The sequence below is a fragment of the Periplaneta americana genome, chromosome 13, assembly GCF_040183065.1.
Source record: "Periplaneta americana isolate PAMFEO1 chromosome 13, P.americana_PAMFEO1_priV1, whole genome shotgun sequence".
NCBI lineage: Eukaryota > Metazoa > Arthropoda > Insecta > Blattodea > Blattidae > Periplaneta > Periplaneta americana.
Window position 1 is genome coordinate 153,695,580 of NC_091129.1, and position 20,527 is coordinate 153,716,106.

A 20,527-nucleotide genomic window follows, 5' to 3' on the forward strand; every position below is an offset into this window, starting at 1 on the left:
ACACGTTTTCGGCATCAGATATCGTTACCTCAGAACAATAGTGGGATATCTTGCAAAAGTCATATTTTAAATAATGAGGATAAAGATTGCTATTGAACATCGAGTGCAATGTGTAAACAAACTTTTGATTTAATATGAAGCTAAAACAATAAGAAACTTTGTTTTGCAAGATATCTCACTGTTAAATTACATAAGTTGGGTCAGATACAACAGTGTTCATGAGTGAGATAGTTATATACAATAAAAGTAATTTAATACAGTTATATGAACACTTTTTAATGATTGAATAAAATTCATAAAATCGGTTAAAAACCAGACATGTTTCGGAGGAATGCTCCTCCATCTTCAATCTTCCTTAAGCTACGTTACGCGGTCGAACATCTGTACCAGCGTCGTGGTACTACCACTGAAGATGGAGGAGCATTCCTCCGAAACATGTCTCGTTTTTAACCGATTTTAATAATTTTATTCAATCATTAAAAAGTGTTCAATAACTGTATTAAATTACTTTTATTGTATATAACTATATCTCACTCTTGTTCTGAGGTAACGATATTTTAAAATCGTAGTCAACACAACTCTTTTGCCATTCGTACATTAAGGGGTTAGATACACCTTACAGCAGTAAATTTTTGGAAATATTCAACTTTTTTTCCTCCATTACTGTATCTTGTATAATAATGAAAATTAGTATGTGTAAAATACTGTCCTTCTGCTATATGAAAAAAATATATTTACTTACTTACTTACTGGCTTTTAAGGAACCCGGAGGTTCATTGCCGCCCTCACATAAGCCCGCCATTGATCCCTATCCTGAGCAAGATTAATCCAGTTTCTACCATCATATCCCACCTCCCTCCATTTTAATATTATCATCCCATCTACGTCTCGGCCTCCCCAAAGGTCTTTTTCCTGCCGGCCTCCCAACTAACACTCTATATGCATTTCTGGATTCGCCCATACGTGCTACATGCCCTGCCCATCTCAAACGTCTGGATTTTATGTTCCTAATTATGTCAGGTGAAGAATACAATGCGTACAGCTCTGCGTTGTGTAACTTTCTCCATTCTCCTGTAACTTCATCCCTCTTAGCCCCAAATATTTTCCTAAGAACCTTATTCTCAAACACCCTTAATCTCTGTTCCTCTCTCAAAGTGAGAGTCCAAGTTTCACAACCATATAGAACAACCGGTAATATAACTGTTTTATAAATTCTAACTTTCAGATTTTTTGACAGCAGACTAGGTGACAAAAGCTTCTCAACCGAATAATAACACGCATATCCCATATTTATTCTGCGTTTAATTTCCTCCCGAGGGTCATTTATATTTGTTACTGTTGCTCCAAGATATTTGAATTTTTCCACCTCTTCGAAGAATAAATCTCCAATTTTTATATTTCCATTTCGTACAATATTCCGGTCACGAGACATAATCATATTTTAAATAATGAGGATAAAAATGGCTATTGAACATCGAGTGCAATGTGTAATAGTAATATGCGTTACAAGAGCGGTATGTTGACGTTTTCATGTTCGAGGAAAAGATTGAAAAAGCGGAACGTAGTTGAGCTTTTTTAATTTCCGAGAACATGAAAACAAACATACCGCTCGTGTATCGTACATTATTTTGTTCGAAAAGCTTTTATTACATACCTGAAAGACGAATTTCTAATTAGTTGCAATGAAATCTCCATGTTGGTTTCTGTTTAATGACGCCAAATTCGGAAAACTAAAATATCTGTCTTCAACATTGTTGCTATAAAATGTTTTCTGTGTTTACTATACTCCAGCAGGCCGTGATATACGTCTGTCTTTTTTCCCCCCAGTCTATAAATGCGAACTTAAAACAAACGGTAAGGTTATGTAATGATTTAGTTATCATTTTAATATTTTAACAATGTTATTTATATAACATATTGCAGTAATAACATCGGCATCTGGAATCTTGTTGATTTTTTCACGGCTTCCTTAATGTTACTTGTATCAGGAATTCAATAAGTTTCGTGGAGTAGTGGACTTTACTTAATTTTTGCAAATATTTAAAAACAATAATTAACATTGCAATTTAGGTGAAATTGCAGTGGTAAGTTTATAATTTATAATTATTACTGTGTTAAACGTCTCTAAAAATAATATGTGAAAAGCCTAAAGCAGTAAAATGAATGTCGCGCTTAAGCGGTAAGAAGAGGGAAATTGTTATGTGTGTTACGTTGGGAATACTGAATGTGGTATTTCACATTTACCGCGTATTGGTTCTGTGCAGAAAACAAGCAAATACGCACGATCTCGCACAATAGTAATATGCGTTACAAGAGCGGTATGTTGAAGTTTTCATGTTCGAGGAAAAGTTTGAAAAAGCGAAACGTAGTTGAGCTTTTTTAATTTTAGAGAATTGAAAGAAAACATACCGCTTGAGTATCGTACATTATTTTGTGCGAAGGTCGTTTATTACATACCTGAAAGAGGAATTTCTAATTAGTTGCAATGAAATCTCCATCTTGGTTTCTGTTCAGTGACGGCAAATTTGCAAAACAAAAATATCTATCTTCAACATTGTTGCTTTAAAATGTTTCCTGTGTTTACTATACTTCAGCAGGCCGTGATATACGTCTGTCTTTTTTTTTCCCCCAGTCTATGATGAGTCTGGAATCTTGTTGATTTTTTCACGGCTTCCTTAATGTTACTTGCATCACGAATGCAGTAACTTTAGTGGAGTTGTAGAGTTTACTTAATTTTTGCAAATATTTAAAAATAATAATTAACATTGCAATTTAGGTGAAATTGCAGTGGTAAGTTTCCAATTTATAATTGTTACTATATCGAACGTCTCTAAAAATAATATGTTAAAAGCCTAAAGCAGTAAAATCAATATGTCACTTAAGCGGTAAGAAGAGGGAAATTGTTATGTGTGTTAGGTTGGGAATACTGAATGTGGAATTTTACACTTTCCGCGGATTGGTTTTGTGCGGAAACCAAGCAAATACGCACGATATCGCACGAACAAATTTTGATTTAATATGAAGCTAAAACAATAAGAAACTTGTTTACACATTGCAATCGATGTTCAATAGCAATTTTTATCCTCATTATTTAAAATATGATTTTTGCAAGATATCTCACTGTTGTTCTGAGGTAACGATATTTGAAAATCGTAGTCAGTACAACTCTTTTGCCATTCGTACATTAAAGGGTTAGGTACAGCTTACAGCAGTAACATTTTGGAGATATTGAACATTTTTTTCCTCCATTACTGTATCTTGTTCAATAATGAAAATTAGTATGTGTAAAATACTGTCCTTCTATATGAAAAAAATAGGGTAAACTAGGGTCTGTTGGACAGTCGGGTAAGTTGGACACTCTGTATTTTAACGTGTTACCACGCCACTTGTGGACACCACATTCTGCTAGAAGTCAATGACGGAAGTAGCCCCACTCGTGGCTACTTCCTTCATTGACGTCTAGCTGGATGTGGTGCCCACAAGTGGCGAGGTAACACGTTAAAGTACAGAGTGTCCAACATGCCCGACTGTCCAACAAACCCTAGTTTACGCTATATATATTTTTACGATTAGAAAAATATTTACATTTTTTTTTCAAAAGTGAGCTCACTGTGCAGTGATGAAGCGTTACCCAAATAACTCAACAGCTATCCAACATTCCGTGATGTCATTTTTTGTGAGTATTTATGCTTGTCATATCTACAATATGATGCAAGATCACTACTCTACCTTTGATAGATTGTGTGATAAAAATAAATTATTAAAAAATGGTCAATATCAGTATTTTCTTTTAATACAAAATTATAAAAAAAAATATTATTTATTAAGGACTGTAGATGAAAGAGCATGATATTGTAAACATGAGTTTCAGCAATAAAATAAAAGAGAGAGAACATGAAAAGTTTATGAGTTATGAGGGAAGCGCTTCATCACTGCACAGTAAACAGCCACCATATTGAATTTTGAAAGAAAAAATAGAAATATATTTTTTTAAATCGTAAAAATATATTTTTTTCATATAGCAGAAGGACAGTATTTTACACATACAAATTTCCAGTACTGTACAAGATACAGTAACCCCTTAAATTAATATTGGCTAATTCAGCATCAGTGAATCCTTTCAAATGTTGATGGGTGAGCTTTCTTCAAGGTCAATTACCTTAATTGACTGAGAAAGTAAGTTTCTGCTGGATTACTCGTGATAGAAAGACGTGCGTTTAGTCTAAACTCACAGGCGTTTCATAGTACGATTAATACATCAGACAGTAAAATACGCGACACTTTTACGGAGAAATTATTAGGGCAAGGGAAAAAGCAAATAGGGAGTTTTGAATTTTTCTTAAATAAATACCTAAATATTTGCACGTATGCCTGTAACATATGGCATTTAAAAATACACTTTTAATTTTAGAGCTATTTTACTTGTAGCAAACAATAATATAAGGAAATAAAATATTTCTATCTCAAATCTATTTCTTCATAAATTCAAACAATAAATATAAACGTCAGATTTTCTTTGTGTGTTTTTTTAACTGATTCATTCAATCATTCATTCAGTGTTCTGCCCAAGGCCAGGTCTTTCACTGCAAACTTAGCATTCTCCAATCTTTCCTATTTTTTGCCTTCCTCTCTGTCACCGCATATGAGCCATATTTCTTAATATCGTCTATCATCTGATATCTTCTTCTGCCCCGAACTCTTCTCCCGTTCACCATTCCTTTCAGTGCATCCTTCACTAGGCACTTTCTTCTCAGCAGTGATCCAACCAATTCCTTTCCCTCTTCCTGATTAGTTTCAGCAATAATCTTTTTTTCATCCACTCTGTCCAACACAAGTTCATTTCTTATTCTCTCTGTCCACTTCACACGTTATTATAATAAATTTAACAAATAAAACAGACAACTTACTATCGTCTCAAAAATGTGTTTCTAAGAGGAATTAACTGTTGTACAGAATGAACTAAGTAATGTCAGTAATTTAGAAGGTTATTCTTTGAGATATTTTAAACAAAAAAGTTTAATACAATTTTGCTCATTTTTTCTTCCTTTCCGAGATAAAAATTGTTTTGTATTAAATATTTCATAGCGTGTTTAGAGGAAGCCATTGATTTAATTCCCAACATGTTCATTCAATTTAAGGGAGCAATGTTTTATGACAATAAATTATTGAAAAATGTTAGTTTTGTCCTTTAAATGTGGAGAAATTTGAACCTAACAAATGTAACATTTTAAAACTCATTTTCAGAACGAAAAGTTACATTTATTCGGTTCAAATTTCCGCACACTTAAAGGCTAAAATTGACATTATTTCAATAATTTATTATCATAATACACTGCTGTCTTAAATTGACTGAGCATTTTGGGAATAAAATCAATGGCTTTCCCAAAACACGCTATGAAATATTTCATATGAAACATCTAGTTAACTAGTTTCAACTTTCGTTTCAGTCATCCTTAGAACTTGTGAAGTATTTGTTTCTTCCGGTTTCTTCAGTTGTATTGCTGGGGATGCGTTTGTGTATTTTAGTGTGGTGTGAAATAGGGTGCATGTTCTGAAATTTAGTTGTGCATTGAGAATGTGTTGTGGGTGTGTTTCTGTGTGTCTGTATATTTTGCACTGTTTTACTGTATTTAATTTCTTTTCTTTTTTTTTTTTTGGCTGAATGTGCAGGATTTCCATGTCTGTTTCTATGTTGCTGTAGCTGTGGTTGGCGCTTGTGATGTGTTCTGGCGTATGTGGTGTTATGCGATTTGGTTATAGCTGCGATGTGTTCTTTGTATCGTGTTTGAAATGATCTCCCAGTCTGTCCAATGTAGAAGTTGTTACAACTATTGCATGTGAAGAAACGGAAGAATCAAGAACCTCACTATTTCTGAGCATGACTAAAACAAAAGTCGCAACTAGTCAATTAGGTAATATGGCAGTTTGTTTTTCGTATAATACTAGAAAGTCGTTATTATAATTAACTGTAGGCCTATATTTTATGTGATACAAAGTGTTAAAAGTGTGTAATCAAGCTGTGTTATTATTATTATTATTATTATTATTATTATTATTATTGTTGTTGCTGCATGTGCTGCAGGACTCCTTCGCCCAGCATTCCCAGCAGCAGGCCGCCCTCGCCCAGAATCTGGTGGGCAAGATGAAGCAGTTGCAAGAGGCCAACATCAACATTAACATGGCCACCTGCGACGAGAACGAACCGTTGCATCAGAGCTCTAGTTCTCATCTCGGCCAGCAGATGGACGCTATCAATCTCGTTCAAGATTTGTCTACTCAGCTTCTGAATCTGGTTCGTATATGATTATTCACAGACCGATATAATAATTACAGCACCAACGAGTAGGCTCAAAAGATAACATTTGATACTTGCATTCGGGAGGACACGGGTTAAAATCACGTGGCTGGCCAATCTGACCGGAGTTTTTCATGGTTTCCCTCAGTCACAAGGGCAAATGCCGGATTGGAAATTTACATGCTGTGAGTCATCACCGCCTCAAGCATGAGGTGAGAAGAGGGGAAGAAAGACGAGGAGAGAAGTGAAGAGGAGAGAAGTGAAGAGGAGAGGAGAGGAGATGACAGGGAGGAGAGGAGAGGAGAGGAGAGGAGAGAAGAGACGAGACGAGAGGACAGAGGAATGGAGAGGAGAGTAGAGGGGAGGAGAGGAGAGGACAGAGGAATGGAGAGAACAGAAGAGGGGAGGAGAGGAGAGAACAGAGGAATGGAGAGAAGAGAAGAGGAGAGGAGACGAGAGGATAAAGGAATGGAGAGAAGAGAAGAGAGGAGAGGAGAGGAGAGGAGAGGAGAAGAGAAGAGAGGAGAGGAGAGGAGAGGAGAGGAGAAGAGAAGAGAAGAGAAGAGAAGAGAAGAGAAGAGAAGAGAAGTCAGGAGAGGAGAGGACAGAGGAATGGAGGGGAGAGGGGAGGAGAGGAGAGGAGAAGAGAGGAGGGGAGAGGAGAGGAGACGAGAGGACAGAGGAATGGAGAGGAGAGGAGAGGAGAAGAGAGAAGAGAAGAGGGGAGGAGAGGAGAGGACGGAGGAATGGAGAGAAGAGAAGAGAAGCAGTCAGGAGAGGAGAGGAGAGGAGAGGACAGAGGAATGGAGAGGAGAGGGGAGGGGAGGAGAGGAGAGAAGAGAAGAGGAGAGGAGAGGAGAGAAGAGGAGGGGAGAGGAGACGAGAGGAGACGAGAGGAGAGGAGAGGAAAGGAGAGGAGAGGAGAGGAGAGGAGAAGAGAGAAGAGAGAAGAGAAGAGTGGAGGAGAGGAGAGGACGGAGGAATGGAGAGAAGAGAAGAGAAGAGAAGAGAAGAGAAGCAGTCAGGAGAGGAGAGGAGAGGAGAGGACAAAGGAATGGAGAGGAGAGGGGAGGAGAGGAGAGGAGAGGAGAGGAGAGGAGAGGAGAGGAGAGGAGAGGAGAGGAGAGGAGAGGAGAGGAGAAGAGAGGACAGAGGAATGGACAGGAGAGGAGAGGAGAGATTTTAGGGAAAAAATAAAATAAATGAAATAAAAAACCAAGGAAAATAAATTTAAAGGCGAAAATAGTAAACCATATGGATGGTGTAGAACAAGAGATTCATATTTAAAAAGAAATGAACAAAATGAGATTTCACTTTGTCCGAACCTAAAAAGAATTTCCGAATCTTCTGCAAACATTTCATGTGTCCAAACCGGATACAAATTTTGCGAGAAGACATTTGAATACGCTCTTATGTCAAATATTTGTTTATTTGTTCGCCATCAATATATTAAAATTATTTTTTAGCTCTCCTATAAAATTGATATTTTGACATGCGGGAATGCTGTTCAACACCATCGATATGGGAGAGGAGTAGGAAATAAAGTAAATTAAAGGGGATGAAAAGAAATAAAGAACAAACGGATAAAATTAAATTCAAAAAGATAAGACAAGACAAAGAACGCTGGAAATATACAAAAATAGAAGGCAAGAATAGAATAAGAGACGATATAATAATGAAATTAAAGTAACTGAAAAGACAGAAATAGAAAGTAGAAAGAGGGAAAAAGAGGAGGTAAAATTAATGTTGTTGCTTAGTCAACTGCATTAAAGGAAATGATTAAGCAAGAAAGAAACGGAAAACTGAACTCAAGGAGAATAGGTAGAAATAAATGTGAGAAATGAATGAATAAAGAAATAGAGAGTAAACTAAATACCCTTCAAGTAAATTATTGCTGGACGATCAAGAAGGCTGATGCTAAGCTGCGTGGTGACTGTCAATGCTTGGAAGGAAACGTAACGCAAAATATAACCGAAAGTAGGTCTATATGGGCTATTCCATATGAAATCGATCAGTAAAAAACCTCGCATTTTTTTATACTCTAATTTTTTCCCTATTTATACAAGGTGCTGAGGAGAGTGCATTTTCAAAAATATACTATCGAAAGTAAAACGGTTTTCGTATTATTGAGCGACAAATTTAGCGTATTTTAGAAAAACAAGCCTCTTTCAGCGCTCAGAACTCTGGAACCATTTACTGCAGAACATTGAACGAGAGCTTATTTTGAAGCTGACATTTGGTAGGTTATGTTAAGAAGTAATCCTTATTTTTATTGTACACAGAGAGACAGATAATGTGATTTTACTTACTTTTAGGCTTTTTGACAATTTGTAAAAATGTAAAGAAATATTGAGAAAAAACCTTGCATTATTAAGAGGGATTCGGCATTGTTTGGTTAGTGGTACGGCAATAAGTTTCGAGGGTATTAAATAGATTATTTTCACACGCCTAGACTTGAAGATAAGCTAGCGTTGGACGTCATTTTACTCCTGTGTTTATGAAAACCTGTGATAAAGCTAGCACAGCCATGACTGCTAGACGACACATCACGTGTTTATGTCTCCTGGCCTTGCTTACCTCGGCTAGCTCCCGCCTCACAGTCAGCTGGTTAGTTCACGCGCGTACTATTTATTTTCTTTATTTGATATTTTCAATACTTTCTTATCAACGTGCCATCAGTAAAAATATGTGTTTATTTGTACTTTCAATGCGGAATCTAACTATATATTTTTAAAATATTTTTTCTTGGAAAAGGTGTCTTAATGAAGGAAAATCTAAATTTCTCCATTTCCATAAAAAGTAAGAAAATCTTTTTATATGTCAATATAAACTTTAATTTCTCAGCATCAAAATAAGCCATGATTTTGATCGTTGGGTGAAAGGATTTCGGAGCTACAACAGTTTAAAGTTGCTAATTTTATGAAAATACGGTAAAATTTAAATATTTTTAATTTAAACACTATGAAGTTCTGATGCCTCAAACTTTGCACAAAGCATTGTATCACAGTTGTCTACGTACAAAAAAAGTTTCATTGTATTTAGAAATTGTAAGGTCAATTTTCTCTATATTTCGGTCGATTTGAGATGGAATAGCTCGTATATGAAATTATTACTCAGTGTTAACAGATCACTGCAGTAGTCTGAAGACGAGAACTGGACACGTTAGCTCCAGAGCACCTGCCCGAGTGAAGTTAATTAAGAGCCATTTGGTAGCGCTCCCCCGTAGCAGTAGTGTAAGAACTCAAATAACAGGGGTCAGCATGTGCAGCTGAACAGCCTGACCCGGGGTCACGACCTCTGTCCTGGCGTCCAGCTGCCGCCACGAATTACTTTCAGGATTCCACATACTATGAACAAAGAGCTGCAGTAATATTGTCTCACATCCTCCAATTAGCTTGGAAGTCCAGCAAAATTTCATTGTTTACAAAAGGAATACGAATTTTTGTTATAATTTTATTTACCCTTATTCCACTTCCGCGTTAGGATTACAAAATACTACCAGAGAACTTAACCTTAACCTTAACGCCTTGTTTTCTGATCTGGTTCACGCGACAAAGAGAAAAGAAAATTGTTGCTGTTACATAGAGTTGTTATATAAAGAGTGACATCATATTACCACAGTCCAGTATATACAGTCACTCTACTAGATTAAATAAATAAATAAGTAAATCTGTACTAATAATAAATCTGTAGCCGAAATTTTTCTGGTAATTTTAGATTTTCCAAAAATAATTGGTCCTAACATATATAATTAACCACCCTGAAACCGAAAATCGCTTTTTTGGAATTTTTGTTTCTATGTCTGTCTGTCTGTCTGGATGTTTGTTACCTTTTCACGCGATAATGGCTGAACGGATTTCGATGACAATTGGAATACAAATTAAGTTCGTTGTAACTTAGATTTTAGGCTATATGGAATTCAAAATACCTTATTTAAAAGGGGGGTTATAAGGGGACCTGAATTAAATAAATCGAAATATCTCGCTTATTATTGATTTTTGTGAAAAATGTTACATAACAAACGTTTCTTTAAAAATAATTTGCGATAAGTTTTATTCCTTGAAACATTTTGATAGGACTGATATTTAATGAGATAAATGAGTTTTAAAATTAAAATAACTGCCATCTAACGCCGTGTAATGAATTAAAAAACAAATGACTTCGTCTATAAGGGGCCTTGGACAGCAACAATCGAAAGCCATGAAAGATAGCCTACAGAGAATGTTTCTGTGTTTGTACGAAGTAATATAGGAAGCCAAATTAACCAATTTGTATAGTTAATTATTATTTTACCATTGGAAAGTGTAGTTTCTCTAGATGGACATAATGCTATAATATTATTACAGTAACTTCTGATATAATATAATGTAATATAATATAATATAATATAATATAATATAATATAATATAATATAATATAATATAATATAATATAATATAATATAATATAATATAATATAATATGTAATATTATATAATATAATTTAAGTTATTTGAAGGGTTCAGAACCATAGTGGGCCAAGCGCCATTTACTGAATACGTAGAAAACAAGGGTTAAAATTAAGTTATTACCATAATTCAATGGAAACCTATAACAAGCAAAATAAAATATACACATTAAATCTAAATGATGTCAATGTTCATTAAACTATGGTTGCATGTAATAAAAATTAAGAAACATGTTAAAGGAATTGTCATTGCACTAAATGAGTGTCTCTGGACCAAAATGATCGCATTTTAATTATTTGGATGCAATTTAAATTAAGTAACATATTAAACGATCTATCCTTCTGTCAAACACGAATGTTCCCTGGATCAAACGTCCTATTTTAATTATGTAATTACTTTATATTTATTTCTAACGGGTGCAGCGGAGCGCGCGGGTACGGTTAGTAAATAAATAAATAAATAAATAAATAAATAAATAAATAAATAAATAAATAAATAAATAAATAAATAAATAAATAAATATTTGTGCTAACTGACTGTACGTTATTCAATAAATTCAGTAAGTGCCTAACAGATACAGACGAGTGTATTACCCTCTTAGTACTGTCATAATATTCATCTTAGGAAATCCTAATTTATTTTTTTCAGGCTGTTGAAAAGTTATATTCTGTGAGGAAGTGACGAATGACAGCTATGTTAGTGTATAACAGTTGGATAACTGAGCTAGAAAACATGTCCTTAGAATTGTTTTATTTTCGCTGTAACAGGCTGAAAAACTGGAGTTGGCTCTGGCAGAAAGAAGTCGGGAGGTGTACAACCTGAGGTTCCAACTGCAAGACCGACGACACAGGCAGCACAAGCTGAGGTCAGGACAGCATTGGTTTTCCGAGGAGGGCATGTCCGTCTCCATGGGGTCGCTTGCGGTAAGATTAATGGTCGAAGAACTTAAAACTTCCTCCTACAATTAACCTAAATTATATGGCCCCAAATTATGAGACACTGCCGGAGTTTTCAATTGAAAAAAGCCTAAATGCAAAATTTGTAATCGTTTTAATTAAGCAAAAATGTTCCAAAGAATGTGTTTGCAATCGTTTTAATTAAACAAGAACTTGCAGTTTTATTCATTTTTATGAATACAAACCAACCAATGGATGTAGATAACGAAAGGAGAGCTATCTACCAACCAACTATAGACAAACAAAAATATCATCTGCAAGACATTGAAGTTATTGGTATACTCTATTTTTTTTTTTCATGGAGTGCAGTTTCATAGAAAGGACTTTGCCCACAGACCTTCTACTGCCCACTACTAATTGGTTGTCATAAATAAATGTCTTCCTTACTGTGACGGAAATCTTGTCTTCTCCTGTCAGTAACCAATCACAAACCTTGTTCAGAAGAATTGACAGGCTCCCGTCAAATCCACGTGGAGGCAGAGTTGCCGCATCTTTTCCGAATTCCAAGAATCCCGTCAGTCTCATTTCGAGGGTCACCAGGATTGTGGCAACTGTGCAATGTTGGGACGAGGGGACAGGATGGAATTGTCAGAGGTGTTTGTGTAAGAAACATAAATCTGTAAGTAGGTGTTCAAAGGAGCCACCGAACTGCACTCCTTGAAATAAAATAGAGTGACAATCCCTAAATTCTTTGTTGACGTGTGCAAAGAAACTGAGTATTTCAACTACAACCATAGCAACATATCAGTATTGGCTCTTAAAGGCTCTCAAAATATAGAAAAGAAATAATTTTTTTTTTTATTTTTACGTTTTATTGCTTTGTTTAGCGGGATTTTTAAAGTCCTCCCAGTGGACCAATTTATAACGTAATTGCCAAGACGTTCAGCTGACGGAGATTCAATTTTCAATCCTATGCTTTATTTCAAATTTCAAATGCATCGGAAGATGCTATAAAATAGTCAAGTACAAATTTATACAATAATACAGAACAGGACACATAATATAGAATAATACATCAGACTAGCCACCGGCGTAGCTCAGTCGGCTAAGGCTCTTGCCTGCCGATTCGGAGTTGCGTTCGGGCTCGGGTTCGATTCCCGCTTGGGCTGATTATCTGTTGGGTTTTTTCCGAGGTTTTCCCCAACCGTAATGCAAATGTCAGGTAATCTATGGCGAATCCTCGGCCTCATCTCCCCAAATATCATCTCGCTATCACCAATCTCATGGACACTATATAACCTCGTAGTTGATACGGCGTCGTTAAATAACCAAGTAAAATTTAAAAAATTAAAAAAAAAGAACATCAGACTACAGAATATAATTACAAAAATAGAAATAGAAATAAAGTAATACATACTTACTTACAAATGGCTTTTAAGGAACCCGAAGGTTCATTGCCGCCCTCACATAAGCCCGCCAGCGGTCCCTATCCTGTGCAAGATTAATCCAGTCTCTATCATCATACCCCACCTCCCTCAAATCCATTTTAATATTATCCTCCCATCTACGTCTCGGCCTCCCTAAAGGTCTTTTTCCCTCCGGTCTCCCAACTAACACTCTATATGCATTTCTGGGTTCGCCCATACGTGCTACATGCCCTGCCCATCTCAAACGTCTGGATTTAATGTTCCTAATTATGTCAGGTGAAGAATACAATGCGTGCAGTTCTGTGTTGTGTAACTTTCTCCATTCTCCTGTAACTTCATCCCGCTTAGCCCCAAATATTTTCCTTAGCACCTTATTCTCAGACACCCTGAACCTATGTTCCTCTCTCAGAGTGAGAGTCCAAGTTCCACAACCATACAGAAGAACCGGTAATATAACTGTTTTATAAATTCTAACTTTCAGATTTTTCGACAGCAGACTGGAATAAAGTAATACAATCAATATAAAAAGAGGATATGATAAAATTTGAGAATTTTACAATTCATTTTGTTTTCAGATAAATCTAATCCAATATAATAAAATGTTTTCAGTTCAATCAATAAGATTGATCTATTTTGCAAATAATTTTATTTGCTATAACATTTTAGATGGAATATTAACGTTTTCGCCTTTTTTGGCATCATCAGATATTGTTAAAAAGAACGAAATCTAAATCTTTAACCATTAGAATGTACATAGTAAATATGCATGACAAGAGTAGTATGTACATTCTAATGGGTAAAGTTTTAGATTTCGTTCTTTTTAACAATATCTGATGATGCCAAAAAAAAAAGGCGAAAACGTTAATATTCCATCTAAAATGTTATAGCAAATAAAATATTTGCAAAATAGATAAATCTCATTGATTGAACTTAAAACATTTTATTATAAAAAAATTGAGGATTTACAATAAAAACTATTTATTTCAGGAGACTGAAAACGTGGCAGAGAGCGGGGAAACGTCCACTATTCTCCCTCGACAAAGTTCGGAAGAACTCACTCAACTCCCATCTCTTCTTACCAACAAAGTCCTGGAGCTGAAGGAAGGACTGAATTACTTATGTAATGCCTCAGGTATGCTCTTGAAGATCAATATAAGTGAGTGGGGTACAGAATTATTATTACAGTAGGTCTCTGAATACAGAATTTTGAGACATTTGTGTGTGTATGAAATCCATTCTAAGGAAGTATTGCCAAAGAAATTGAGAAGAAAATTTTCTTGTTGATTTAGAATATTTAAACCACATGGTAGAAGGGAGACTTTCCCAAGATATGATCTTCAGTCCTGTTGTAGAGTAAACTATACATAATTTTTTTTTAATTTTTTTTTTTGCTGTGTCTCAGATACTTTTGAAAATTTTGACAAATTAAATTTGATAGAAATGAAGAGTATCACTTTTGCAACATTTCTATACCAGAATTATAAATTAGAATTTAAAATTTTGGGGCCCAAGAGTCAAAATTGCCTCAAAATTTGATTTTCTGTGAAGACTTGATTCGGGATTTTTGGAACCCCAGAATGATTATGTGACCGATTTTTTGTTCAACTGTTTCAAAACATAAATTCGTGACTGAAGAGGTTAAGTTTTTCACTAGTTTCAAATTAAAAGGAATCATTGAAAATGTTAATATTACTGAAAACTATTTCACTAATATTATAAATACTAAGGACTATTACAAAATCCAAGAATTGAAAAAGTCTGAAATCTCAGCTCTAAAAGAGCGAGCTTATTTTCTGACAGAAATAACATATTTTCTACAGTGTGTCTGAGTTTAGAATGTAGTCTCTACATGTTTACACATTTTCCCCTTATAAAACAGGCAAAAACGCACATACATAATCGAGACGGCATACATAAAGAGAAGTATATAGTCTACAAATAAAAATGTAGTGATAAATTGAAACTGGGTTTCCTTAGTTGCCTACTTTCTATTGTTAGTCATCTCAAGAACTAATGTAACTAGATTAACAGTGCAGTCAAAACTAGTCAACTAGGTTTCAATTTAACACTAAAAACTTATTTTTATAACTAAATTTTAAGTGATATAAAATGTTAAAAATTTACAATCAAGATGAACAAAAGTAAAGTGCTTACATTTCATTTTTTGCGAGAATTTGTGAGAGTGCATTTCTCTACTTTTTCGGAACTGTTTACAGGAGCTTTCCTCAATTTATTTTCATTTATGACCTGAAAGTTTCGTATATTGTTATTTTGGTCATAATCTTTAACCACACAACTGTATTAAGCAGAACGAATCCAGAGTAAGTGACTAATCTGGTATAAAAAAGATACAATACCGAGGAAGAAAGCTGTATATAATTAGGTAACCTTAAAAAAATATCTGAAAGCACAATTGCAAGAACTAAAATATTCTTCGCAAGTCATTCAACATCAAAATACAAAATCTTATAATAAGCATACATTTATTAGGCTATATGAGGGCAGCGTGGTGAATAGGACTTACATTGATGAATTATTTTATAGGTGTTCTGGTGTCCGACCAGCAGAAACCTAAAGAATATTCTCCAGAAGCCACCACGACATTCGTATTGAAATTCGGAAAGAGAGATGAATCAAGTGCAGACGCCAGAGGAGACCCCCCAGCCGTCGTCCAAGTGGACTCCGAGGGTAACACTTCGCCCGTGACCTGCGTAACAATAACCCCAGCCTTCTGGAAGAAGCGAGACAGAAGCGGGGAGGAAGATACGACGCAAGACGACGGATGGGGGACGCCCGACCTAAAGGCGGATGACACTTCTCCTATCAACAGAGATAGCTTCTGTTCTGCTGTGTCTTCCGCTTCTGCCACGTCCTCGGTGTGCGACGACGACGAAGACGAGAAGGATGCGGACAGTTACGTCAGCGAAATGGATAACCAAGACGCCCAAACATCAGCCAGAGCTGTGGGAAGTGACGAAAGTGCTAACAAGAGAGGAGATGTCAGTGAAGCGAGTATGAATGAGAGCGATCATGACAGAAGCAGTGACGACGAGGACGGAGAGGATGGGGATGAGGACGAAGACGAGGAGCATTCCAAGATACGAAGTAGAGACCATGAGCAAGAGGCTCTACTGAAGAATAGGGGTCAAAATGAACAGGACAGCAGTCAGGAGTACAATTATAAAAGTCTGTTTGGAGAGCCTTACCCTGGATATTATGAGACTGAAGTGTATACGAGCAAAGGAGTCGGACGTCAAAGAAAAATCCTGAAAACACGGCGAGTATCGGATACGCATGTGGGATATAAACATCAAAAAGACTCTCAAGAAGAAGTGGCGAAAACTGAAAGCAGTAACTCTGACTACGACAGCGGCAATGGGAAAAGCGTCTCTGACAGCGCGTCAGTAGAAACATGCAGACTGGAACCAACATACTCGTCACAAACGCCTTTGAACAAATCTGAGGAACATGAGACAGTAAGTAATAGAGATCTAGATGATGAGCAAAACCAACGGGAATGCAAATCAGAAGCCGATGACAAATACACATCGGAAAGTGTTCTTATGGGGTTCAGAATGGGTTATCCACAAGCCATGGATAGGAGGCCTGGCTCAGGATCAAATAAAGCATCTAATTGTCCGCAAAACATTTCTGATTCTTCTTCGACACACACACCGGACAATGTTTTCGTCAAAACTACTCGCAAGATATTTTCTCCCGTACGCCGAGATAGCAAAGGAAAAGCATCTTCTGTTGTGAGCTACATAGTTGGCGAAACATCACCAACTTCGAGCATTGATAGGACTAGGCTTCAACACGAGCAATCTGTAGCAATAACCTCTCCGATTATCAACGTTGTAAGAAGAGAACAAAGTAATGAAAACTCTCCTGTTCTAAGCAAGCCAAAAAATGGAAGTAGTAACATGCCTACACCAGCTTGGATGATCACTAAGAGTAGGTCTCAGTCTTCGTCGCCAGCTTTAACAAGGAGGAAAGGTTCTTCGTCTGTTGAGAAAAGCTCAAGCTCTTCTGACACAAATTCTTTATCATCAGTACAAAATAAATCAACAGAAGGGACTTTTCATAGTGAAGCAAACACAATTAGAACACCAAATATGGAACGTAAAGTCCTACAAAATTCCCAAAAGGATATTGAACAGAATTCAGATTCTGTTGAAAATATCATGCCACCTAAGTCCATCCTTAAAGATGAACACATTGATCCAAAGAAGAAAGATGTCGAAGCTGAAAGTGGTCTACTGATTGAATCTTCAATAGAAAACAGCAAGACTGAAAAATGTGACAAATCGTCCTTTCCAGCAAGTCCGTCGTCATCCTTTCCTCCTCTTCCACAATCACCTAATCCAAATAGACGTGACCTCTTTAAGGTATCAACAAAGGAAACTGCGCCCAGTATCCGTATGATGATAGCCAAGTACAACCAGAAGCTGACGGAGCAACAGGAGGGAGCTGGTGGCCGATCTCCAGAAGTTGGCGGCAGTGGATCAGCATCTCCTGTAGCCTGGCGTTCGCCCGTAGCGGAGCGCCGTGTTCGTGCCCAGATGGAGAAGTATCAGGAAGAAGTCCAGCGCGTGTTGCAGCAAGGTGGGAAAAGATCAGCAATGCGTTTCTGCGGTAGTAAGCTTCAGAAATCAGTCAGTGATGGTGTCATCAGAGCTCCTGAATCCCCACCAGTCGTTACATCAGAGTCTAAGGACAGTGAGGATATCGTGACTAAGAAAAATTTGTCATTAAGTGCACAACCACGAAGTATTTTGAAATCCCCCAGTGCAGGGTCTATCAAGCCAACATCTTCATTGCCTCTAACCCCAATATCAAGTCCAGTTCTGCAGCCTGTGTTGGTTGAGTCGTCCAGCGATACGCCTACTAGGTTGTCTCCAACAAAGCCTCCATCACCCAGATTGAACACGTCACCAAATCCCACTACTCCGTCCTCGCCAGAATTGGGTATCCATCATAGCAGTCCTCCCCCATCACGCTTACGTGCTCTAAGGTTACAACGAGCTAAAGAAGAATTCCTCACAAGGGGACCAGGCGGACAGAGTTGGACTAGTGAAACAGGTACTCCTTCAACTGATACACCCAGTGCATCCGTTTCTCCAGAACCGTTCTGGGGAAGAGAAGCGACGTCCGAACCTGAAAGAGATACAGTGAGACCAGTGCTTAGAATTAAGGAGGCTAGTAGTGCAAATCGCAGTCGCTTGAGTCAGATAAGTGTAGAAAGTGAATCCAGCTATGATAGTTCCCTAATGCTTCCTGGATGCTCGAGGAAGAACCCCAGAGATGTAAGTGACGAAGGAATGTTACTGGTCAAGTCAGCGAGTGCGGGAATGATAAACGTTGATCCACACACGTACAGGAAGTTCTACGCGGATAGAGGAGCTGGGGAACCACAACCGAGCACGTCCGACAGCCAAGAGGGCAAGCAGAAGACTCAATCGTGCAGCAAGTTTGGGATCTCTAGCATCACGTCTCGTTTCAGAAGAGTCAAGATGAGGAAGAACAAAGACAGGGAAGGGGGGAAGATGAATGCCGTGTCTGCCCTGTGCCGTCAAAGTCTTCTGGTGGACCTGCATCTCACGAAAGGTTCGACGAGTTCTGGAGGAGCCGAGGTGCCGGGTCCATCAACCAGCAAGAGTTGCCCGTCGTCTCCTGTACTGCAGAGGTCATCGTCGGGGGAAAAGTCTGGGTCCGGGACTTCTAGTGCTCCTACCAGTTGGATTCTAAACCCGGCTAGAAAGATATTCAAACCTAAGTAACAAGCCTAAGAATGTTCACGCAGCTTTCATGTACAATAGGATGAAGACTTCACATTTATCAAGTAAATTTGAACAGTAGAGCAGGTTAGGAAATAAAGTTTCAAATTTCAGTACGATTTAAATTGTAGGTAGATATTTGACTTTCGTCATTCTCCCAAGTGCCCCTTCTAGTCCACTTTTATACGTATAAAATAATATTTTAAACGAAACGTGTTTCGAATAACAGTTTTGATATCTACTTAATTTCTCCCCTTTTGTACAACTACATGGATTTTTCATAGTAAGATGCATTAACAGCTCAAAGAAGGTCAAACATTTTGTCAATAAATATATTAATGTTACTTCTATTTTATTATAACTAGTCCTGATTGCAGTCAATGTAAGTACTTTTTTCTCTGTTCTCTTCACTGATTAAGACGTTATCTATTTATTGTTTTCATATAAGAATTTCATGATGCTGAAAACCTGTCTAATTAATGCTGATTTATTACATTTTATTTGGTAGCAAATTATTTACAGATAAAAACTATTAATCTCTAAAGGTCTTTTTTGTTTTTTGTATATGAAATTGTAAACTTACTCCAAATTTATTTATTTATTTGTTTATTTTGCTAATAATTGTAACATAAAATAAACAGAAAAGCTTTAGTTCGCCCCTGAAAAAGTAGAACTCGTGCTCAGGGGCGGATTCCTGAATTGAAATTAAGTAGTATATAATACAATTTGTCTTATGTCTACTACGCATTAAGAATATGTAAATTTAAATTTATAATTTTTCAATTTATATAAAATCCATACATAAATTTTTAAATTTAATACTAGAACTATTATAATTGACAAGGTTAGGATATTTAAATATAAATTGTATATATATTCTTGGGCCTAAATTACTACTATGGTTTAGGTTTAGAAAAGGAAATATTTTACATTGAATTATTTATTTCAAATTTTCATTATTTTTCAAAATAAATTTAATATTTTGGAGAAATGTTCTTCATATTGTGCTGGTCTCTAAATATAACATTAGCCATGTAACTGTCTTTCCATTTCGGAACTTACTGTAACATAGTATGGAACTGACATGAGATTCTTGTACGATATCAATATTTACTATAGACAAACATACATGATTGTGACTTCATTCCAGAAATGGAACGTGAATTATTGTCTTTCAGCATTGTTTATCACATCAGCAACACTTATGCGGCATGAATGTTTATTTCGGGAAATGTTTGTATCTGCCTAGAGAGACTTGGAAGCTGTGTGAATACAAACTTGAAGAACTAACGAACTGGAAGAAACGAACTTTTTTTATGAAATTATATAGATTGCATTTATTTATTGAACAATTTAGTGTAGTGAGTGTCAAAGTGAATTAAGTGCAGGCCAGTTTCAAACATCATCATTGAACTGCACAATTCTGAAAATTCGTAATACTTCACACACTTTAGAGTTAAGAGTTTTGAGCTTATATTTGTGTATAGTTCCATTTTATACTATTTTAAGCAGAAAAAATATGTATTATTTAATTAGAAAACATAATTTTGGCAGTTGATGGCATAAAAGAGCTTTTGTACAAATATAATTTTAGTTTAAAATTGTTGAATGTCTCCCTCTGTTTTGTCTTCCCTTATCGTGGCACTGGAAAGCAACAATGTGTCTTAAGTCCAAGGCTATAAC

The 20,527-nt window shown here is 36.4% G+C and overlaps 1 protein-coding gene across 1 annotated transcript in view; it reads left to right on the forward strand.

Moving 5' to 3' along the window:
- LOC138712564 (serine-rich adhesin for platelets) overlaps nt 1–19,042 on the forward strand; it is a 219,829-nt gene extending 200,787 nt beyond the window's left edge. Inside the window, exons 16-19 of the mRNA XM_069844488.1 lie at nt 6,083–6,292; nt 11,512–11,667; nt 14,055–14,199; nt 15,612–19,042. Of these exons, the coding sequence (XP_069700589.1) occupies nt 6,083–6,292; nt 11,512–11,667; nt 14,055–14,199; nt 15,612–18,847 (3,747 nt within the window). The 3' untranslated portion in view covers nt 18,848–19,042. The remainder of the gene's footprint in view (nt 1–6,082; nt 6,293–11,511; nt 11,668–14,054; nt 14,200–15,611) is intronic.
- The last annotated feature ends 1,485 nt before the right edge of the window (nt 19,043–20,527 follow it).